General features: G+C 52.8%; 10 protein-coding genes across 10 annotated transcripts; 4 read left to right on the plus strand and 6 right to left on the minus strand.

The window, feature by feature from the left end:
* Window positions 1–1,276: 1,276 nt before the first annotated feature.
* J4E79_005083 (uncharacterized protein) lies at window positions 1,277–2,321 on the plus strand (the record flags this gene model as incomplete). Its single annotated transcript, XM_049353961.1, has 2 exons — window positions 1,277–1,857; window positions 1,907–2,321. 2 exons carry the CDS (start codon window positions 1,277–1,279, stop codon window positions 2,319–2,321), a joined length of 996 nt encoding a protein of 331 aa, XP_049211581.1.
* Window positions 2,322–3,123: 802 nt separating this feature from the next.
* On the plus strand, window positions 3,124–4,775 carry J4E79_005084 (uncharacterized protein; the record flags this gene model as incomplete). Its single annotated transcript, XM_049353962.1, has 4 exons — window positions 3,124–3,180; window positions 3,240–3,525; window positions 3,581–4,626; window positions 4,692–4,775. The coding sequence occupies 4 exons, from the start codon at window positions 3,124–3,126 to the stop codon at window positions 4,773–4,775; spliced, it is 1,473 nt and encodes a 490-aa protein (XP_049211582.1).
* Window positions 4,776–5,560: 785 nt separating this feature from the next.
* Window positions 5,561–7,324, minus strand: J4E79_005085 (uncharacterized protein; the record flags this gene model as incomplete). The annotated part of the gene is made up of 1 exon (XM_049353963.1): window positions 5,561–7,324. The coding sequence occupies one exon, from the start codon at window positions 7,322–7,324 to the stop codon at window positions 5,561–5,563; it is 1,764 nt and encodes a 587-aa protein (XP_049211583.1).
* Window positions 7,325–8,702: 1,378 nt separating this feature from the next.
* J4E79_005086 (uncharacterized protein) lies at window positions 8,703–9,247 on the minus strand (the record flags this gene model as incomplete). Its single annotated transcript, XM_049353964.1, has 2 exons — window positions 8,703–9,094; window positions 9,166–9,247. The coding sequence occupies 2 exons, from the start codon at window positions 9,245–9,247 to the stop codon at window positions 8,703–8,705; spliced, it is 474 nt and encodes a 157-aa protein (XP_049211584.1).
* Window positions 9,248–10,799: 1,552 nt separating this feature from the next.
* Window positions 10,800–11,481, minus strand: J4E79_005087 (uncharacterized protein; the record flags this gene model as incomplete). The annotated part of the gene is made up of 2 exons (XM_049353965.1): window positions 10,800–10,824; window positions 10,898–11,481. The coding sequence occupies 2 exons, from the start codon at window positions 11,479–11,481 to the stop codon at window positions 10,800–10,802; spliced, it is 609 nt and encodes a 202-aa protein (XP_049211585.1).
* A 2,761-nt stretch (window positions 11,482–14,242) lies between these two features.
* J4E79_005088 (uncharacterized protein) lies at window positions 14,243–14,956 on the minus strand (the record flags this gene model as incomplete). Its single annotated transcript, XM_049353966.1, has 2 exons — window positions 14,243–14,849; window positions 14,898–14,956. 2 exons carry the CDS (start codon window positions 14,954–14,956, stop codon window positions 14,243–14,245), a joined length of 666 nt encoding a protein of 221 aa, XP_049211586.1.
* A 1,122-nt stretch (window positions 14,957–16,078) lies between these two features.
* Window positions 16,079–18,243, plus strand: J4E79_005089 (uncharacterized protein; the record flags this gene model as incomplete). The annotated part of the gene is made up of 4 exons (XM_049353967.1): window positions 16,079–16,424; window positions 16,702–16,867; window positions 16,927–17,214; window positions 17,262–18,243. The coding sequence occupies 4 exons, from the start codon at window positions 16,079–16,081 to the stop codon at window positions 18,241–18,243; spliced, it is 1,782 nt and encodes a 593-aa protein (XP_049211587.1).
* Window positions 18,244–18,567: 324 nt separating this feature from the next.
* Window positions 18,568–19,104, minus strand: J4E79_005090 (uncharacterized protein; the record flags this gene model as incomplete). The annotated part of the gene is made up of 2 exons (XM_049353968.1): window positions 18,568–19,016; window positions 19,071–19,104. The coding sequence occupies 2 exons, from the start codon at window positions 19,102–19,104 to the stop codon at window positions 18,568–18,570; spliced, it is 483 nt and encodes a 160-aa protein (XP_049211588.1).
* A 181-nt stretch (window positions 19,105–19,285) lies between these two features.
* J4E79_005091 (uncharacterized protein) lies at window positions 19,286–20,284 on the plus strand (the record flags this gene model as incomplete). The annotated part of the gene is made up of 2 exons (XM_049353969.1): window positions 19,286–20,212; window positions 20,264–20,284. The coding sequence occupies 2 exons, from the start codon at window positions 19,286–19,288 to the stop codon at window positions 20,282–20,284; spliced, it is 948 nt and encodes a 315-aa protein (XP_049211589.1).
* A 61-nt stretch (window positions 20,285–20,345) lies between these two features.
* On the minus strand, window positions 20,346–22,155 carry J4E79_005092 (uncharacterized protein; the record flags this gene model as incomplete). The annotated part of the gene is made up of 2 exons (XM_049353970.1): window positions 20,346–21,465; window positions 21,518–22,155. The coding sequence occupies 2 exons, from the start codon at window positions 22,153–22,155 to the stop codon at window positions 20,346–20,348; spliced, it is 1,758 nt and encodes a 585-aa protein (XP_049211590.1).
* Between the last annotated feature and the right edge of the window lie 349 nt (window positions 22,156–22,504).

Consider the following 22,504-nt stretch of genomic DNA (forward strand, 5'->3'; position numbering starts at 1 on the left):
AGCGCATACCACGCGTCCAAGTGTGGGAGGAATACCCTCGGCCGGTTCGGTCGCACGCCGGAGTACTGTAAACAGAGCCTCCACGACCCTGCTCCACTATTTCCTTGTAGACGTGTAAACGGTCGCACGACTTGCCCTATGGAAACATGCGATTGCTGCACCAAGACGAAGGGCGAGTACTGCGGTTCCCTCAACGCGTACTCGCCAATTTCAATATGCATGTAGCTGAGACTGCGATGGTTTGACGGTAGGGCAAATCCTCAGACCCCGCGCTGTTATTCATCCGAGGTCAATGACGTTCCTTCTGTCTTGGGAGGCGCAGGCCAAGCAATGACGGGAAGCAACACCAAGAGAGAGGCGACTGCCACTTTGGCGGCTTGCCTGACTACATGCTAGAAGAGGGGCAAGTCTATATGTGAAGCGCTGCACTCCTGTCCATCCTGGTGTTCCTTTTCCCATCTGGACCAATCCTCGTATCGAGACGCTCAACAGCCAACTGCCTTCCAATCTCCACGACCTCACGGCGCTAACACCAAGAAAGAGTGCTCCTCGTACCCGTTGCCTGGACTACATCCGTACCTTGCATACCTCAACTGCGCCCCAACCAAACCTACTCCAATCTCGCTAAGCTCCGGCTCGGATTTGTTACGCCTCCAGCACGGCGCAACTGCCCAAATCAATTGCCTTGCAGTGCTTGCGTCGGAAAAAGGCCAGCACTCTCACGTCATTCTCCGCAATTCAACATGGCGCTGAAACACTTAATAGCAGTGGTGGGCCTGAGCGGCTGCTCTGGTGTGCTGACGGCCAAAGCGCAATCCACCTCCACTGGTGCAGCATGCGCAAGTCCCATTGCCCCACAAAATGGTGCTCCTTCGGTGGCGCCGGGGTTCCGTGTCGAGGTTGTGGCTAATGGCCTGAGGGATCCACGCGGCATTATTTTTGATCGGGAAGGTGGGCTGTTGGTTGTCGAACAGGAGCATGGGGTTAGCCGGTTGAGTATGACTGGTAATGGTCGCTGTAGGGACGTGCAGATGGTGGTGGAGGATGACTCTGTGAGTGTTTGCACCGCGTTGAGTAAACTGTGACTGATCGATGACTATGGTAGTTGAACCATGGCATTGCTTTCTCGCAGGATGGAAATACGCTCTATGCATCATCCCACAGCAACGTCTACGCTTGGGACTACGATGCATCGGAGGGCAAAACTACATCCGAACCCCGTGATGTCGTCGAAGGCATGGGAGACGACGAAGGTCATACTACGCGTACACTTCTCATGTCTCAGAAGGTTCCTGACATGCTACTTGTCTCTCGCGGTAGTGTGGGTAACATTGACCTCCAGACCCTAGATGTGACTACAGGAGTCTCAACGATCAAAGCTTTCAACGTAGGCAACATGACTGGCTCCGCGTACGATCATGCTTCAAGCGGACTGCTGCTTGGTTGGGGTCTGAGAAATTCGGTAGGAGTAGCTGAGGAACCCATCTCAGGTGGTATATACTCTGTCGAGAACAGTGTCGACAACATCGAACGTAGTGGAGAGACTATCAACCAGAACAACCCCGGTGAAGAACTGAACTTCCACGGTTACCTCAATGGAACTGGGAGCGATGTACAAGGTGGCAACTATGGCTACCCTTCGTGCTTTACAGCATGGAACAGGTCCGAGATTCCGGATTTCGGCGGCATGACAGGCGAAGCGTTTGCTATCGGAGACCAGAACGCGACTGTCAACGATACATTCTGCGTGGAAGACCGTATCGCTCCTAGAATTACATTCGATGCTCACATGGCTCCCCTAGACCTCAAGTTCAACCCTGACGGCACTGCCGCATGGGTAACGATGCATGGCTCTTGGTAACTTGGCCTACCCTCCTCTCCCTGTATCCTTCTAACGACTGTATAGGAATCGCGAAGAGCCCATCGGCTACAAGCTCAGCCTCGTCCAATTCGACGGAAAGGGCTCGCCTGTCGAGCTCGCGAACAGTACCACTGCTGCTACCGATATCGTCTCCAATCCTGACCTCTCCGCTTGCCCTGACTCCTGCTTCCGCCCCGTCGGCCTTGCGTGGGATTCCGAGGGTCGCTTGTACATGAGTTCGGACTCTACGGGCGAGATCTTCGTCGTTACGAGGGAGGATGGTAGTGGTATCGCGGATGTGAGCGAGGCGGCTGATGCGGGAGAGAATGAGAGCCCGACACCGTCTGGAACTGGAGGTGTATCGACGCCGACTGAGACGAGCGGTGCTGCGCTGAATTTGGGTGTCAGAAGCGGACGTTATCTGGCTGCAGGTGTCGCTGTTGTCGGCGCGCTTCTGTAAAGATGAAGATGAGGAAGAGTCATAGTTTTCGGATATGCACTACCTTGATAGTATAATGCACTGCATGCTCAACAGAGCGTTGTGCCTCAAGAATTCCTCTAGGCCTTTCAAGATGCAATTACGCAATGGCTGATACTTCGCAGGAAAGCGTGGGATATTCTTCGCGAGCCAAACATCGACGTTCGAAATGGGATGTGCGTCATTGGCTGTCCCTTCCCTGGAGGCCATGTGGAAGACCAAGAGAGCAGCAGCAACTACAACCATCATCATCGCCTCCAACCCCACAGTCACATCATGCAGTCCCTGATCATAACTTTGACACCGACATCGGTAACCTCCGCCTCCCACGTCTATGTAACCTCGTTGGAACCCTGCCAGACGCCTACAAACGCACGCTGAGGCACGTTCGTTTGCAACTTCTCATCACTATTGCACCCAGAGAGCCGCAAGGCACCCCAGCTATCCTGTCCATTCCGTATACCGGCCGTCGTCTTCCTCCGCAAAGCTTGGAGTACTCGCATAGCCCGGAACAGCCGTACATTCGCGCGCAGTGTTGAGGACGTTTGGTACCGTTCACCTTCACCTCGTCTCGCCACGGCCATCTGCGGCCAGTCGGACCCCTGTCACCTTCACTGTCTATAGAACAATAGGTGAGTTTCTGTTTTCCCGGCTAGTGAGGGTGAGCTCGCCTCCGTATATCATCCTCACACACTGCCAGCCTCTTCTCCCACCTACCTCTTCCTCCATCGCACCGGATCAGCGAATAGTTCAATCATTGACCTCTTCAGTATCCCATATCAACATGGCTCATTCCCAGAGCCCGTCTACTGCTACGGCGTTCAACTCTCTACCCATAGAGGTATGTATTCCCAACATGCATGTGTGAGTAGACTTGAGTATACTGACGATCACTCGTAGCTCAACAAGGCCATTGCTCATGAGCTGCACGACGACAAGGACATCGCGGCCTACAAGGCCGCCTGCCGTGCTACCAACGATGCCATCGACGCCGATAATCTTTCTTTCTGGCGCGCAAAGTACCGCGAGAAGTACGACTTCAAGGCCGGCCCTTCCAACCTCAACCTGCGTCGGGTATATCAGCGTCGCTCCCGACTATTCAAATACGGTCTTCGGTACAAGTTTCACTATGGAACCCATCAGGGGGAGAGGCAGGTCATCAACATGATCAAAGACATGATCATTGGTACGTCGGAAATACCCAGGAACTGAACACAATTTTCGTGTGCTAACGAATACAGAATCCTATCAAGGAGCTACCGAAGTTGACGAGCATGGCCGTCTTCGTTGCAAGAACCACGCCCACATTGTCGACTTCATTCTCAAATCCCATATCCTCAACAACGACCGAAGGGCCCCTGAGACCCAAAACGGCAAGATGGCTTATATCGACGATGGGCTTGCCGCTGTCCGGCTCATGTGCTCGCAGTTCATCTTCAACCTCGAAGGCTTGCGACATGATGTCTTTGCTTTTGAGGACTCACAGCACGCTGTCTACCTCTCATCTGACAAGGAACGCCTCTTTACCGGAGTTGACCACAACAAGTTGAACCTCAGGTGGATGCTCCACGCAATGAACTTCTTCCGTCACCACATGATGAACGAAGATGCCCAAACTTTGTTCGACAGGATCGATGAACTAGACATTACCCAGAAGCCTTCGGCATGGCGGGAACAACTCACTGACGGAGTCAAGCCTCTGAGCAGGTACTGGAAAGGCACTTACTCTTTCCTCGAGAACATTGAGGTTCAGAAGCTGCGAAAGCAGGGACCAGGCAGACAGGTCTTCATTGACAAGAACGTGGACGAGGGCAAGATCCAGGTAGATTTCCAATTGGGAATGGCCTTTACGAACCCTACTGATCACATGCAGTCTCTCGAGCTTGCTTTCGCAGAAGACAGTCGCCTACCCGATGGTCGCGAGCTCCCATGGCCACCCGTCTTCGAAGACCGCCTCCGCTCGCTAGGCAAGGACGCCGGGAAGCAACAAGGCATCAAGACTCAGGGTCGGAGCGCACCGACCAAGACAACCACAGGCGGTAGCATTCAGTTTGAGGGTAAGGGTGAGGACCTCGACGATGAATACAAGGCCCTTGGCTGGCTCAACCCACTGCCCCCTCAAGGTGGTGTCCCCGGCTGGCAGCGCATCACCTTCATGAAGCACTTCACCGAGGACTACGACCACCCCAACGAGGACAATCTCTGGGCGTATGAGGGCGTTGTCTTGCCTGGTGGCCGCATCATCCTAGGCCGCTGGTGGTTTGCATCAGAGCCGGGTCGTAACGATGTAAGTACCACCTGCCCATGACATCTCATTCCTGCTTGCGATGGACATGTACTAACAAACGCTAGATGGAGTACAATGGCCCCTTCATCCTCTGGGCGGTCGACGAACCCGACTTTGACGAAGACATCAGCGATGATGAGGGTGCTTGAATGGCGAAACACATGGTGTCGACGGCAACTTGGTTTTGGTCCTCCATTCCACAACACATATCCCCTTTGTATATCTTTTGGTCATCTACCTTATCTCCCCTGCACATTCTCTGGCGTTCGACTATATTCACATACCTCCGGTGGCGGAGTCTTCAAGGCCTGGATGCCTGGACATTTCCCTTTGCTTATCTTAGTTTGGCATCACATATCACATAGTCTCTTTCTCTTAGTTTTTGGAGATTTGGGAGTAGGACGGATGTCCTGAATCAAAAGTCTTGTTCAATGGTCGTGTGCAAGAGTTCGTCCGCATGCTATCGAATCTGTGAATGTACCAACCCAAAAGCGAACATGTCGCAGCTGAACTCGGTCTTTCGTCAAGATACATCACGAAGTCTCAAAAAAAAAACGTGCAAACCAGAAAGCATGTACAAAGAGACCGTTTTCCATTTCATATCTATCTTCATTTCGTAAAGTCATGTCGTGAATCATTCATGTGTGAGCCAGAAGACTCGATTGTCGCATCAGCCAAAAACACTTCTTCTCTTTCCTTCCGAACCCAAGAAGTCGCCTCCATCCATCGTCAATCATCGGAGTCGCGAAAACAAAAGAATGGAGCTGCTCAAAAAGAAGAACAATAACATTCACCTCCTCGCTTATCCAAGCTTTCTGAAAGACAGAATAAAAAAAGGTATGTAACAATACTTCTATCATCCACCGCAGTACACGAGTAAACAAGTCGGCCGTGTCGTGAATAACCATCGTGAGTAAACCAAAGAAAAGAAGCTCTAGTACCTCGCACCCATGGGTGGGGGCGGGACCGAGCTACCGTAGGGATTCGCATCGGCATAGGACGTAGGGTAGGATTGGTTGGCAGCTACAGGATATGCGTACGGATTAGCGGCTGCACCATTCATGTTGCCACCGAGGGCGTTCATCCGGGCTTCCTTTTCGCGGCGTTCACGGAGCTTTCTCCTCTTGCGGCGGCGGGTCTCGAGTTCCTTGACGCTGTGGCGTTGCTCGTTCATCTCTTTCCATTCGGAGTAGGCGGATTTGATACCGAGGGCGGCGATACCCACGGCGGCGGCGTCCTGGAGCATGTTCTTGGACTTGCGTTTGCGCGCTTCTTCGGCCGTCATCTCGCCCTCGCCAACGAGCTTGCGGCGGTTCTCCGAGGCGACCATGGAAGAGTAGACTCCGTGGGCGGCATGGATGGTGGCCACAGTGGCTAGACCCGCAGTGAGGAGTTCCTTACCTCGTAGCTTCTTGCGCTTCTCCTCCATATCGGTGGACGACTCGGAATCCGCGCTAGAATCCCGTCGACCCCGATCCATTCCTCCATTCTGTGCTGTTAAAGCACCCGCTCCTGCCCCACCGGCGGCGGCTAGTCTGCGATCTGGGTTAGTCCTGGAAGGGGCTTCGGAATACTGGTCGTCCATACCGCGGCCTCGGCTGTACGAGCGGCGGTTGCCCCTACGTGATGGCACGTAGCTGTCCGAGCTGGAAGAGCGGGATCGGTCCTTTCGAGCACGAGACTTGGAGCGCACACGGTCGTATAGAGCTTTACCTGCTGCGAGCACAGCACCGGTACCAGCTACCTTGGCAATACCGTTGTTTCCTCCCCTGTCGCTGGAGTTGGAGCGGGAGCGGCCACGAGAGCGGGAGCGTCCGAAGATGGACCTGGACCTGGACCTGGCACGAGAACGGGAGCGAGACCTGGAGTCGTCACGGCCACGAGGAGCACGGGAGCGCGAGCGAGAGCCGTTGGCTAGGCGAGAAGCGACAAGACCACCGAGTGCAGACTCGGCGACGTGCCTCTTCTCGTGCTTGCCGGGGTCTCTGTCGATGAGACCGTCGATACCGGCAGCACCAAGAGCAGCAGTTGCGACACGTTGGCCCTTGGCACCGGTCCATGGACCGGCTTCCTTGCGGCTGCGGAAGGCTTCGACGGCACCGGCGACGATAGCGGCTTTGGCGGCTTGCTCCCACTTCTCAGACTTGTGTCCACCTCGGCTGCGGCTGCGCGAACGTGATCCGTAACGGCTGCTTCGGCGGTCGCGCTCGTCGTAGTATCCGTATCTGTCGCTATCATAGCCACGGTCGTCTCGACGAGGGCGGGAGCGCGATCGGTCACGACCGCCGCCAGTGACGGCGCCGATGATGCCGCCTAGGCCTGCTGACTCGCCGAAGTCCTTGACTTTGTCGACGATGGACTTGCGGCGCTGCATGTTGGGGCGCTCGGAGTACTCGGAACGGTCATCGTAGTCGCGGTCACGTCGGCGGGGACGGTCATAGTAGTCATCGTCGTAGCCACGGTTCACTGAGCGGGTGCGGCGGGGCGGCGCATACTCCTCGCGGTACTTGGTCTGCCTATACTCGGCACCGGGAGGGAAGTCGCGAGGAATTTCTTCGATGCTGTCCTCGCGCGCTGCGGGGCGGTAGACGAGATCTCGTGCCCCGCCTCCACGGCCGCCGCGCTCAATGTACGTCGTCTCGGTGACGTACTCGGGCTCCCGCGTACGGTGCCGCGGTGCGTAGCTGTACTCAGACATAGTGATGGTGGTGGTGCTCTATACCGCCGTGGGCGATTGTGGCTCTAGGGGTCCGGCAGCAGGAAGGGTCGTATCCAGTCCGGTATTCTGCGCAGGGCTGGGTTAGCGGGCGCGCGAGGGGAAAAAGAGAGCGGCGGCGTGCAAACATACCGAGTGGTCGCTTTGTTCAGATAGAGTTTACTTGGCTGCTAGCGCAAGTGAGAGGCTGGTGGGCTGTCGCAACGAAGAATAAGGTGCCTGCGAAGTGACGGGACAAAGTGGGTAGGGGAATGGGGTGTCGAGCGGCGCAGGGCACAGGCAGGCAGTGGTATTTAACAGGTTGTCGACTCGGGAGGGCCAGGGCTGATGACTGTCCGTTTGGCTTGGGTCCCAAGGATCTATCTCGGTGCAGGTGGGGTGGCGTAGATATTACCGTTTGCTTGAGGCTGGGGTGGGCAGCCGTCTTGAGGGCACAGAGCGTGCGAGTGATGTCATTGCCGCCAGCCGGGCAGCCAAGCCCAATTCTTCTGCCACCACCTGCTGCGCCCAACGAGAAGCGCCTGTCCAACCCGGCTAGGTCTCATGATTTGCGCAGCTTTTCTGACCGGCATCCCTCACCGACGCACCCTTTGGGGGTCTTTTCGCTGCGAACATGTTCAACGTGCTGCTCGACATAGCCCCTCTCCGGCCGCCTCCGGAACCTGACCGGTGCCTCACTTCTGTCCATCTTACGTCGCGACGCCCCCAACGACAGCTGCCGTGAGGTAATGCTTATTCTGCCCATCTGCATGGCGGCGTCTTTCAACTCCACATGTCTCGCTGCGTCTCAGTCGTTCTTCCAAGTTTCGGTGCTGCACCTGGCCAGCTCGGCAGCACTCAGGCTCGATGACGAAGCCCGGTGCCATTGTGTGTAGGGGTGCTATGTACAGAACGCCACGTGAGTCAGCTGTCATTGGCCGACACCCGTGGCAGGCACATGGAACTCCAGCGAACATGCGAGGATACACCTGTCAATCCGTGGGCTGACACCTAAACATTGGCCCGAACTACGGAAAAACCGGGTACTACCTGTCAGTTGTCAAAAGATGCCCAACTACATACCTTTTTCCTTGAATTTTATCACGTAAATGACGATATATCTTCATGATGTGCCATTTTTAGTCGCTACGATCTGCCTAGGTGAGGCGAGTTTCTCGACATTGTACTAGCTGCATCGTTTCACATAAGTGCGACAACCTTTCCAATCCTCTTCTCGATATTTGAAACGACCATCTCTGCATCATCGCTGGACATAGAGTAGATTGTACATGCGTCGTTTGTCGCAGGCCAAGCCTGTTACCGCATCCAAGCGATATCACCAGTCTCAGCTGCCAACGATTGCTAGCTCACGTCCTGCTCTCTACCTCTGCCTCTTGCGCTGATAACCTGAGATGTACTCACCTTGATCGATCGAGCTCTCATCCTTGTCACTGCGCTGCCTTTTGTTTCCTACAGTCATCGAAGCTGTCATCTTTCCCATCTCTCGCTCCAAGTCTTTGGAAAACTCTTGCAACGCAGGTACGATACCAAAGCACGCCCTGCTGCTCTCAGCCACGAGCGTCCACTTTTTCGTTCCGGGCTCGCTGAGTGTAACCGCGCGGATCATGATGAACTCGTCTGCTCTATCGTTGCGGCGGCCCAAGGCGGCAGCAGCGGGGATGGAAGAGGAGCGGTCAAATACGTGGCGGCAGATGAGGATGGAGAAGCCATGGTTGTTGGGGTAGGCTGGTTGGTACATGTCGATGATGTATTCTGTTGCGCAGTCAGTATTGCAGAGTCTGCTACAGCGCCTTCCGGCAGCGGAAAAGTGGGAAGTCCCATACCAAGGACGCTTTGCTTGAGCTCGCGCTGCAGTTGCAGGTCCTCGAGACGGCTCATCTCTTGCATCGCCCTGTGGTTGGCCATGAGTGCGATTTGTTGCTGCTTTGGAATGAAAGGCGTGGAGATCAAAAGTGAAGGAGGGTGGTGGTACGCAGGCGCCGGTGAAGCGTCAGTGTGCTGAAAGGGAAAGCGCAAGTGCGCCACGTGGTAGACCTAGAAGTCGCGGCAGTTTTCACCTCTTATGGTAGTTCCTATTCAAGATGAGAGACGTACTGCCGCGCTCGAATTGTTCAAGAGGCTACCTACTGCAGGTAGTTTGATCACCTCGTACAAGGAAAAAGCTAAATCTCTACCCCCTATAAGTTTACATTGCATTTGGGGATGTGTAAACTTTAACCTTTATACTAATGTAACGACAGAGCACCTGTTCAAATTTTTCTTTGTACAAGGTATCACCTTAGTCCAGTCCGATCCTGCGAAAAGTTTACATAGAGATGTCCTCAAGGATGTAATTGCTGCACTATAACTGTATTCATGCCGGGGCTAGAGAGCACCAACACATCAGGCTGATAATACTTGTGTATAAGAGAAAAGCTAAGTTGTAAAGACAAAGAGACGTCTGTGCTCCCTTTTGCATTGCTGGACGTGCTAGTGCAAGCTGTGCCCTGACCAATAAACAATATCATACTGATAACACCCGCAATATCAATGAGACCTATTTAATGTCGACCGACTCCATTGCTGACTCAAAAGGTTTCCAAAAGTCGTGGGGGTTGGCAGCAGCGCGTGGACGTTGATGTTGCTTCCGATAATGCCTCAGTTGATCATCCTGGCTCGCGAATCCCTTGTCACATCCAGATTCCGTTCACCAGTATCGACCTTCGCTCCCATTGCCATGGCGTTATCTCTTATGGCGGTTCAGGTCCACTTTACGATAAGGCCCCGTGAAGGACCTAGTACAGCCCTGTGTATCGCAACGAAGAGGGTCGCTCGCATCATCAAGCTTTTGCTTGGATGCGATCTTAGGTGACTGGTCCGGCTGTGCAATTTTGACGTTTTTAAGTGATTGCTCAGTACCAGAGACAGCCGGGTCTTGAGAATTTACAGGCTCGTATCTGGACGTGTTATCCACGGAGATGGAGAGCCCTTCGATTTCGTTGACTCTATCTTCGAGCTCCTGTCTTCTCTTCGTACTCTGATCGAACCAAACGCCACAATGAGAGCTGCCATGTTGCTATCAGAATTAATTAAGAGAACTAACGATCGTAGAACTCACCATGCGAGACCTCCACCGGGGTGAGGATGAGATCTGAGAGAGGTACATCCGGGGGTCGGACAACCCTTCTTCATATCTGCTTTCACTATAATAGCCATCACAATACTGGTTCCGGGTGTGAGTTGAGAGATTGCCGTAATGACCAGTGATCTCTGGTTCGTTCTGACGAACTCGTAGTTGCCTAAAGCCACATCTTGGGAACCAGCCCCTTGTCTGAAGCGGCGCCTGACGATTGTGTCCAGCATATCATAGTCGAATTCTGATGGGACCGGATATCTGAACCCTAGAGCATCTTCGAGGTAAAAGGGTCTCTGTGTATATGTCATCCGTATATCAACGGCACCCAGTGATGATTGTATTTCAAGCATGCTGGTATGTATTTGATCTGTAGTAAGTCTGTGTTGCGATCATCATAATTAGCTACACAATGGTCAGGGTTTAATGGGCATCAAACGTACCGATTTTCCCGTATCGCTGCGAGCAGTCGGCCCAAAGAGGTACCTATATCTGACGTGTCGCTTTTGACATCCACAAGAAGTGCTTGGTTCTTGTCCAATTTCCTGCTAACCTGCATAAAGTGTTCCTCTGACTTCACGCCGGCCGAAGTCATCTGCTCCAGGCCGTATTGCGCAAGCAACATGTTTATCGTGCCAACGTGTGTATTCAGATACATTCGCAGCTGTTTAATGTCGCCTGAAGGACCGAAAGACCATCGCAACTTGCGTGCTGTTTTCCTCATCATATCCATCCGAGCTTTAATGCCCAGCGAGCTGTCATATTCCTTCATCTTAGTCATGAAATCCTGTAGTTGGTACCGGCAGCTGAGTGCCGCGAATTTGATGTAGTTCAGTTGTGCTGTCATTTGTTCGTCGGCGGCTTTGAGATGATCGATATGGACCAGGGCCTTGGTAAGTATTTCGAACTCTCGGATCATCTCCTGGTACTCTGACTTCGCACCCCCAACTGACTGTAAGCATTTAACGATGTCGTTGATCAGTTTGCCTACTGCGATGAAGTCGCCGACAGAAAACCCAAACGACATGACCGCGACACCCCAAGGTTTCGTATCGTGAGGGTAAATTGTTCAACAACGTGGGGGAGGAAGGTACGAGGGCGTAGCCTTGCGACAGAATGACGCTGGCTGTTTTTGCAAGGCAGCCTGTGGATGTCGGCTAGGAGATTATGGAGTGACCCGAAGAAGCGTTCGGAAGGGTGCGACGAGATGGCGAGAAGACAGTGCAATATAAGAAGCGGCGATAGCTATTATCAAAACGATCAGCTGAGGTAACAGAACACTGCGGCTGCAGGTCAAGCACTTCGCCTCCACTTTCAGCCTTGCTGCAGGCTGACTTCTTGGGGACCAATGATCTACGACTACGAGAACTGAAACGGGGAAGTGCAGGTGCGCCACGTGGTAAGACAGGATGTCACGACTAGTTGTCCGGTCTCAAGATAATACCTTGCCTACCGAAAAGATACGGTATATTTGTTGATGTTCCATGCTGCGAAGGCCGCATGCGCTACTACGTCGGTCATACACTGGTATCGACATGTTTGCCAGCAACATGCGAATGAATACTGGACAAATGAACTCCGTACCGGTCAAGGCATTTGCGAAGCTCACGTCCGACCTCCATACAACGCGGTGACTTATTCTCGGAGTTTTGCTCAAGCTCAAGTTGAAACGTCGCAAAGAATTTACCGTCTACCATACCTCCTACAGAGACACGAGGACACGAAATAACACCGTCTATCTTGGCGATCTCTTCCAAAACAGGGTTGTAGACTGGGACAGAGTCTCTCAAAGAATCGAATCGGACGCTCCTTCGCATAGTTCGTTCCATAACATTGTAACAGACTGCATTGGAAGGACGGTCGTGGGCAAGTGGAAGTAGTGTAAGAGGCTGGAAAAAGTTTGCGCCATTGCTGCGGACGTTTTTGATGTTTGATGACAATTCGCTAGCCTGATGGAGCTCTACATCAAGGTTAGAGCTGTATGAACCGCGTCAGTGAAGTTTCACGAATGGACTGGGAACGTACTTACCATCCAAACCCCCCTCCGGGGCACGGGATAATCTCTGCCGATTCGCAACGAGATATGGGCCATGCTGCCTCCTTAATGATCGAGCTGCTCACGATTATGAACATCGTGATGGCAGTCCCAGGTTGGAGACGTGAAGACTCGGTAATGATGTCAAGACGGTTTTGTTTCCTACACAGTTCGTAATTCCCTGCCTTCACCTCCATAGAACCTCCGCCAATTTTGAACCGGTGGCGAATAACGGTATCAATTAGGTCGTAACCGTACTCTGTAGGGATGGGAAATATGACTCCGAAGGCATCTTCCACTTCCAAAGGAGCCTGAAAGAAGGTCCAGCGTGTGTCTACCGATATGATGTTCCGGATATCAAGCAAGATCTCGTAAATCTGCTGCGTGGACGTACTGAACAGGAAAGTCAGCTCAGGTTTAAACTATGCTATATTTGTTGTACGTACAAGGTACTGCTGATGAGCTGGAGGAGACGAATCAAATACAGTTTGATGTCACCAAAGACGAATTGATGTATGTCTTGGAGCAACGTTTGGACATCGCTCAAAACGACCGCTTGATTCATGTTCTCTTTATTGATGTGCTCGAGAACGGTACGGGTATGGTATAGCTGTTCAGATATATGCGAAAAGTCGATCTCGGTTGTTGCACGCAGGATCTCCAGGCGCTCAAGACTGTGTTGGGCTAGATGCAGGCTGATAATACTGTGGCAGATATGAATGTCTCGTCGGAGTTGTTCGACCTGATCTTTCCGACCAAAATGCCAACCAAGCTTGTCTGATGTAGCCCTCAATATCGATGGATGGCTAGAGGAGGCCAAAGATCTTTCATACTTCTTGACTCTTGACAAGAACCCTTCAAGTCGTAGCCTGCAGTTCGTGGTCGCAATATTGATCGGGCTAACATGCGCGGATGCATTCATGTCGTCGTCGAGGTGATCGAGGTGGTGTAATGAGATATCGAGTGCTTTAAGATCTCTGACCAGCTCCTGGTACTCCGATTCAGCCCCGCCCACAGACCGTAGGCAGCTGATAGTTTCTTTTATTAGTTTTGCAACAGTGATGAAATCACCAACAGCAAATCCGAAAGACATGGTTATGTTTGGTAGCGGAGGCGAAGTCTGCTCATCTCGGGTTGTAATGATACATGCCGCTGCGTAATTATTCAGCGCAACTACATTTCGGTGATTTCGTTAAGCTGCGCGATTCGGGTTGGGTGAGGTGGGAAAAGGAGTGAGTAAAGCGTCAGAGTGCTCGTGGAAGGTACATTGAGAATGGCGGTAACTGCGACATGATAAGCGCGAGTGCCAAAGATACTGGAGTTGTATATCTCTCCATATTCGTATCACGCTCCTTTTAGGGTGGTCGAATGAAAATGGCGGAGAGGGTCATTGATGCAGTCCACATGCAGCCAAGGAAGGCGCAAGCTTACATCCAACTGCAGCTCAATGGCTCCGCGACCCTTCCAGCCTCGCCATTCGACTACCTGTTCGATCGTTAGCGTCAAATTTAGAGCCGAGTAACATCGAATAGCCCAGAACGGAAGAAGGGTTACGAAGCACTCTGTGGACCCCAGAACGGAAGACAATGAGACTGCAGCTTAGAGCCCCGCAATTGGCTGCTTTAATGATGACCCATTCCAAGTGTTCGCAGTATCCAGGAAGGTTATCAGTACGTGTAGCTCTCAATTGGTGGTTTCCTGCCCCGTCCCGATACATATGTTACACGCATATATACAAAGCGTAAGATCATTATCAGACCTTGATCGCGTACCGCCTGGGCTTGTCGCTTTCGACGGTCTTCCCTGTCCTCTCCTTCGCCCACAACCTTAATCTTGACATGCGCTTTAGATTTGACGCCTCCCGCTTCCTCAGTATCTCCGACTCCTGCTCCTCTGGCGTAAGCTCCATAGCCGCTGCCTTCTTCTTCTGTATCTCGCGATTCGGCTTGGAAACGTTCTTGTGTAGTAATTTCTCCACTTGCTCTCGAAGCGTCCTGGCTGCTTCCCGCGTGTCGTTTTGGTCAATTGCCCCGCCCATCTTCACAGAATCCCGAATCTCTCTTTCCCTGTCTTTCTTGCCCCATGGTTCGAGGTCGGGTGTCTCAGGCCAGACGAATGGCTGCTCCAACTCTACTGTCATGTATTTCTTGGACTCCTCGCGGAACCAATGCCGTGGTTGTTCCCGCGTATCTCGTACCGGCATTTGCTTGACGTACGATCGGATGTTGAAGCATTTGACGTTGTAGGCGTGGTAGAGGTAGTCGCGGAGGTCGTATTTGGAGAAGTCTAGCGGGACCTGGAAGCGGGCATGGTATGGGGAGAGTTGGGGCGTGCGAAGAAACGCAACCGTGAATTTGGGGCTGGATCGTGTCAGCCTTGAGCATAAATGAGACATCGCCGTGACCTACAGGTATATCTTGTTGCTGCCGAAGGCTATCAGCTTTTTTGTGATGGGCACGGCGTCCATGGTGGCGGGGCGATGAGGTCCAGATTCTCCAATTGCCAGCGGTCGCAAAGATTCGTACGTTCGACAAGGAGTACTATAGCGCTTTCGAGGAGTGCAAAGCGCGATGATGCGCTATATCGACTTGTAATGGCTTTCGCGATGCTCAGAAAATGGATCGGGAGTCGCTCCGCAAACGCCGATGCCCGCCAAGCCTTTCTCAACTTCGGTAGCCTTGCCCACGACTTCTTCCATCGCTCCTGCTCGATACTCTGTTAGGAGTATTCTTTTGTCTGTCGCTTTAGTTAACCACATGACTTTCGAATTCAGATGCATGGATTGCACGATTTTTCATGTACTGCTCAGCCTACCTCGTCACTCATGTTTGCCAGCCAACAGCTCTGCGCGATACGATCCAACTACGTAAATATCAAAGGTCTATCTGCTTATTATCGCCCGAAGCCTCTCTGTCGTGGATGCACCTTCCTGGGCTGTATGTGTAGCTTTGGTGACGTGCTCAGCCCCTTGTAGCAGGAGAGACCTCTCCCTCCTCCATAACAGGCCACCTTAGACGACAGTGTCTCCAAGTAGTAGACCTTCCCCCTCACCCATACTAAGAGGATACTTCTCTCATTCTGTCGTAGATCTCCCCAATCTCATCCTTCTTCGTTTCATGTTCAGCTTCTACAACCTCCCCATTAGTACAATCACTTCTTCATCAACCAAGCTTCCCGCATCATTGCACACGATCTCCTTGGTGATACAGACATAGAGTGCGCTTTTGAGCTTGCTCTACCATTGCGTTGCGTTCGAGCTCTTCTTGCATCAAAGAGGAGGTGCAGCACAACAGCCTGTAGGCCTTCGCTGGAACTCTGCTCCAAAAACATACTACAACGCTCTCGTATAAATCAACCGTACTCACACACTTTCCTAACTTGCACCTTGAACATAAAATGAGACGAGGTAGGTGCGCTTTGAGGCTGTGTACGCATGCGCACTAGCGTCACCGCGCGTTTGCTCTTTCCAATTCAGTCACCTCGACCTACCTCCGCAGCGACGAACACCACAACACTGCCAATCCTCTCGCCCCGACGCCGCTACTTTGACAGTGATTCTAGTTCTCCACAAAACAAAGAAGCCGCAGCGATGGACGGACAGGACACTGGCGCTCTGCCCAAGCCCAAGCCCAAGCCAAAAAGGTTCATTCCGGTGCCCCCGGAGTACCGTCGCCTCACTCATGCTACAGAACGCGAGCTCATCGTCAACAACATCAAGATCGACACTGGCTGCGATGTCATCCCCAAATGGGACGCTGGGTATATCACTCAGTTCGCCATTGCTGGACAAGGTGCAGGCGTTGAGAAGGCCGTCCGATACATTAACCACTGGATCTCTAACGCGCATATCAAGTCAAAAGACTCATCATCATGGGCGAAGACGCCTGCATTCGACCATAACAAATGGTACTACGACAGCATTGAAGAGCGGGAGCGTCAGCGGAAGGACGAATTTAAGGGCAAGGCGCCTGAGGTATCAAAAGGCGAGATGCCACTGGCGAGCATCATCGTGTGCTGGCCGGAGGACCTCCTCAACGAAGGCGTCACTCCTCGCGATGTCTTCAATAACAAGCTAGAAGCGCTTAACGCCATTCGGACTCAGAACGAGGTGTACATAACGCTTCTTCCTACTCAGAACGACGTTTGGCAGATTGAGATACAAGGCAAGCCCATCATATTGCTATTACATGCGATACACACTAACTTTTACAGCCCGCGACATAGCGCGCATCGAAGCAGCCGAAGCGCATCTCATGACGATGATCGACAAAGTCAAAGCTGATGCTATGGGACTGCAGCATGTAATCAACATGATTCTTGATGAAAAAGAGGGCTTGGAGGTTGTTCTGGAGGAGGCTGACGCGTGGTGGCCGAACCTGTACGTGAATTACAAGCGTGAACTGCAGACGAGTGCTGACCTCTTTCCCTCAACATCAGTCAAGATCGAGTCGTACCTCGCCTCCTCTCCAGTGGGATAATGGAAACCCCCGGCAGCTTCCGCAATGAGATCATGCACTTCACGCAGCTTTCAAAGATCCAGCATTCAATTCAGCTGGCCCTTGAAGCTGTGCGCCACACCAAAGGCGCGTACGATATGGCTATTCGGCTAGGGTGCCTGGCTCTGAGCTCAAGACATATCAAAGAGGATAAGATTGGCCAGAAGTTCGGGAAGGATATATTCTTGAAGTCGATTAACGGACCTGTTACAGTTGAGATAAAGAAGTGGTAAGTGTGTCCCCTCGTGACGACTAGCATAATGGCTAACAACATAGGCTTGCTGATGATGCACTGGGCTCGCAAATTCTGGGAGCACTCTGCATGGCCAATGATTTCCTGGAGCCGACGAAGTCTTCTGCCTACTTCGGTTATACGCCAAAATCGCTGGAAGGCACTCGTCCAATGTTCCGAGGAACGTGGGTGTTCACAGACCCCAGCAGCGTTGTTGCCCCACCGCGTGAGCCGGTAGCTGTGCGCCATGCTGGACGTCCTAAAGCGCCTCCCCAAGCTTCCGCTAGTACAACCACTCCATCCGTAGCGCCGCAGTCCGAACTCATCGTTGTTCAGGTCGACTGGACTGATGACGAAGAGGGCTTGTACGAGAAGACAACAACCCGGTTCTACAAAATCGATCAGGGTCGTAAAACACCAAAGAAGAACATGGATATCAATCTGCTGGAGCTTGGAGAGAGCCGAGGATGGCACTTTGCCCTTGAGTCCTTGATTCCTGTGGCAGCGAAGAGCATCTCGCCTGTCATTACTGGCTTCGCTGATCGAGTCAAGATGAGACCCAACCACGATTATCGTTCTACCGAAAGCTTCGCTGAGTGGGATCAGACACCTACCGTCAAGAAGCACCTACGGAACGGCCGTCTGGAAACCATCTACTCATTCGGCATCAAGCAGACCTGCTACAAGGTTGAGGCTACTTGTATGTGGTACCCAGGACAGAGACTTCCCGTCTGGGGTCTCTGTGTCCGCCACTCTGAATGGGCTACTCATCTTGCGGAACTTGAGCGTCTTCCTGTGGGTCGAAAGGCCGACTGGGGTCACACTGTGGCTACCTTCCTGCCAGATGACGGTCAGTCTTGCTACTCCAGCGCGGTCGAGGACGAGGACTTCGGAATGAGGAACCTCGATCTGGGCTCTGGCGTTGAAACACCACCACGCGATGGTATCCGTATCCTCATGGACAAGCTGCTTCAGCTGTCAGCCATCGTCAGTTCTGTCACAGACATGGGAGGCGTCGCTATCTAAAGGACGGGAAACGTTGAACACCCTGGAGGCTACATTGACGTTAGGTCATCTACTTTGCATGTTTTCATGTTGATGTAGGCCGCAGACCTGTTCAGTCCTTTCCTGGTATGAGGTGGTGATCTGAACGAGCGCCATGTGTGGGACTTCATTCTCACATAGCATAATGCCAATACCATAAGTATCTGGCTCTAGCCTTTTGCCACGATCTCCAGTGTCCCTGATTCTCCAGCTGTGCTTCTATTCATGCCGCATGCGGCTTAACTTACACTAGCTTTTGGCCTTCCGGTCTTCCAGCATGGTGTCTGCTCATTGCCTCGCAACTCTTCAGCTGCCTTGCTCTTCGCCCTTGCCTTCCTGTGCGTTCATGACCTTAAGCCTGATAACCTCCTCTACGACTCTCACATTCTGCGCCTTGCCCTGCACAACGCCTTCCAAGTCTTTCAAACTGTCGCCCAGATCCTTGACCTTGCGCTCATAGAAGTCTTTCGCACTAGCAATATCCTTCTCCACAAAGAAACCCGTGCCTACATCCACTAGCACGTGCTCATGATCCGTGAGTTTGCCGGGTACGTATAACGAGGATGTCAAGGGGACGAGGAGCGGTTTCGAGACGGTGGCTGGTGTGAGGCCTGTCGAGATTGAGTTCAGGCAGTCGCGGAACTTGGATTGGGCGGTGCGCAGCGATTGGAACGAGTTGGAGAGGTGGGTGAGCTCGGCGTCGAGTTGGGTTTTTAGTTCCTGGAGGCGGGGGACAGGGAGAGATGTGATTTCGACTGCGAGGGAGGGTTAGCACAATGCGCGACGAATTGGGATCTGGATACCATTACTTTGACCGGGCTGTGCGCCCTGAGCTTGAGCCATTCTGATGTCGCGTGGGCTGGTGCTGAGCTTCCAGGTGTTTGTGACGATGTAAACTTTACCAGGGGCAGGTTTTGGCGGGGCGGGTGCTTGCTGCTCGTGTGGGGTACGATAACGTGAGAGCGTGTCAAGCTCCCGAGCGAGCTGCATCCGTGCAATCCTTCACACCACAGTCTAAACCTCCATGCCGAAGCCGGCCCCTGCCGTTCCTCGCCATTGGATCAGAAGGCCGGATGTACGACCAACAAAATCTCCGCGGTTTCGGATCTTGACGAAGACGGAATACCTGGACAAGAAGAAGGAGTTCAGCATACCTGCATTCGACCCCGACCAACCCGCGCTCTTCAAAGAATCCTTTCTGGATATACCTGCAATCCGGAAGTGGTTTAAGAAGGATGCCTTCCTCGACGCATCTTTGACAAACAAGTGGAATAATAAGCCCGACACATTCAGATATCCGCAAGAGCTGAACACAGCGTACCTCGAGCAGTACGGCGATGCCATCGTGCCATTGGAGCTGACGCGCTCATCCCCCGAAAATGCCCTCGGAAATGAAGCCTTTGAGCGCTTCGAGGCCCCTCTGGCTCTCCTATTACAACACATGAGTGCTGCGGACGTGCAAGAAACGAGTTTGTACCTCGCGCAACACTCGCTGGCCGATCTTCCAGCGCCTCTGCAAGAAGACCTACCTACGCCATTGACTTTCCTATCCCACCTCAACGCCCGCGGCGACATCTACGCATCGAGTCTCTGGATGGGCAGACCACCTACGCGCACCCCGTTACATCGCGACCCGAACCCGAACCTCTTCGTACAACTGGCAGGAAAGAAAACGATCAGGATGATGAAGCCTGGGGTGGGTCGGATTGTGTTCGAGGCTGTAAGGCAGCATATACGGGGACCGGGCGGAGATGCGAAGATGAGAGGAGAGGAGATGATGCAGGGTGCGGAGATGGAGGCTATGGAAATGGCGGTTTGGAATGAGGATGGAGATGGAAGTATGGGGAGTGCGACGGGCTGGGAAACAACTTTGAGGAGTGGGGATGCGCTGTATATTCCTAATGGATGGTGGCATGCTGTCAGGGGTATTGGAAAGGGTGCGAATGCTTCGGTGGGTACAGTATGGAACTTGGTATGGGTATGTCTACTAACGGTTGTACAGGCCAACTGGTGGTTTCGCTGAATAAACTGCTAACGAAGCGCACATTGCTCGAAACCGATGGAGTACTTTCCGGCTTCAGCCGTCACGACTTGACTTCGACCCTCACAGTAGCCTCTGTCCCGTCGATCCATGTACCAATCGACCGCGTCCCAGGAACGATCTCCACCTCCCTCATGACCCGCTCCATACCCATCTCCGCCTCGCTATCTTCAGAATCCCAGTCGTCATCTACGATGTCTGTCGCTGATTTCCGCACTGACATCCAATCGCCTGTCTCCCAGATCAGTCTGCACTTCATAGGCTTGATGCCGAAGTGCTTCCCAACAATACCGAGAACCGTGTACGCCGTGCCGCTCATCGGGATCTCCGTCTCGAATACCGTGTCTGTGGACGTCGCAAGGTAAAACTTGATGCGAAGCAACCGGGCAGCAAGCGAATTGGGATTCACAGCGTTGACAGAACGCTGAACATCGGGCTCGCCATACTCCTCACATAGCCACTCGTATCGCGGGTGACTCTTCAATATCTGCTCTCGCAGGTTCTCAGGCGCGAATTGCACTTCCTTGGCGATCATGGAGAGATAGTACGACTCTGCGTTCAACCGCTCTTTCTCGTTGATGGGACTGTGGTTCAGTGTCTTGAGTTGTCCCAGTCGTGCAAGCGTAAGCATGTATCCATCGTCTGCCGTCAAGTTCCGTCCATCCGGTGCTTGTAACGACTGATACAGCGGGTTCTGCGATACACGCAGGCTTCGGAGACCGGGGAAGACGTGTATGAGTTGTTCGATGAACGCCCATGTTGAGATTTTGTTGAACGAAAGGTCGACTTCTCGGACGGTGGTCGAGAAAACTGGTATCGATGCGCCGGAACTGGTTATCTCGGAGATTTTGTTCGATTTGAGGATGAGGCGGTGCAGGTTTGGGAGGGCTGTGAGGCAGGCCAGTGAGGATAGAGAAGTGAGGTGGTTGTCTTCCAGTGTTAGGTCGGTGATTGTGGGGTTGAGGGCGTGATGTGTGAGGCTTGTGTAGAGGTTGCTAGATGCGGAGAAGGTTGTGACAGAGGGGAAGCGGTGGGTTAGGAGGGCCAGGTCGGCCCACGGGAGGAGATTGTCTTCCAGTTTCAAAGAGGTTATGCCTTTGAAGGCTTTGAGACAACGGACTCGCTCTGGTTCTGATACAGATGTATCGCGAAGACGTATGCCACTGCGCTTCTATTAGTACAGTCAAGAGAGAACCGAGTTTGTAGAATACTCACTCAACCCTCAAGCTCCTCAAACCAGGCAGCTGTTCACAGATGGCAGCTACTTCCCTCCACTCCTCAAAAAGATTCCTGCTCAAATCAAGTTCCATCGCTTTCGGACATGCCTCCTTGACATCGATTTTCTCCCCTCCTTTCAACCACCCCTCCCCTCGTGCCTCAGGCCTCTGCATACAAAGCCCATCCAAAATAATAATCTTCAATTCTCCCAGCTGCGCCAATTGCCTCCTAATCTTATCGAACCCAATCTCCTCCGCCGGCTTCCCATTGAACAGCACCGGCTTTTGTTTCTGCTGCACAGGCGGCTGATGGTTAAACACAACATGAACATCTGGATCCTGGAAGTCTTCCTCCAGAGCTTCAGACGCGTACTTTGACTTTAGGGCTTGGACAAAGGTGCGTGGTTGGTCTGGTTTGCGGGTTGGTCGGATGAAGGATGCGGATGTTGGAGAAGGGTTTAGACAGGTGAAGTATTGGGTGCCTTGGTGTGTGCCGGAGTGCTTTCCTCGTGTGGGCTCGTCCCATTCTACGCCGAGCCAGAGGCCGGTTGTGCCTTGGATGGGGCCGTGGTAGCGGATTGTGCAGAGGTGCGCGTCGTAGGAGAGGCGCTTTCCTATATATATGTCTGTTGCCATGACTGATACTATCCTCGACGATTCCTTCTCTTGTGGTGGGTACCTGCTAAGGTGTGGTGCAAACGCCCAGGTCGCGGGACGTGTCTCTTATTTAATATGCCATGACAGAGGGACACAATGAAATAGGTAGAGTAATTATCCGATTTAATACCAGACCTTTTGTACAAAAAGTGAGAGCAGCTCACAGACGCTAGCATGCACTATGCGAGGTGAATGTGTGGAGGCAACCGCGCACGTGATATCGAAGTGCAGGGATCAGGTACCTGGACACTAGCGTCGCACGCCTCCAGAAGTTCTGTCGCGCAACATCACTTCAGCACGACGACTTCTACACCGCCCAACACCTGAC

Source organism: Alternaria viburni, assembly GCF_023758015.1.
Source record: "Alternaria viburni strain BMP 2772 chromosome Unknown scaffold_9, whole genome shotgun sequence".
NCBI lineage: Eukaryota > Fungi > Ascomycota > Dothideomycetes > Pleosporales > Pleosporaceae > Alternaria > Alternaria viburni.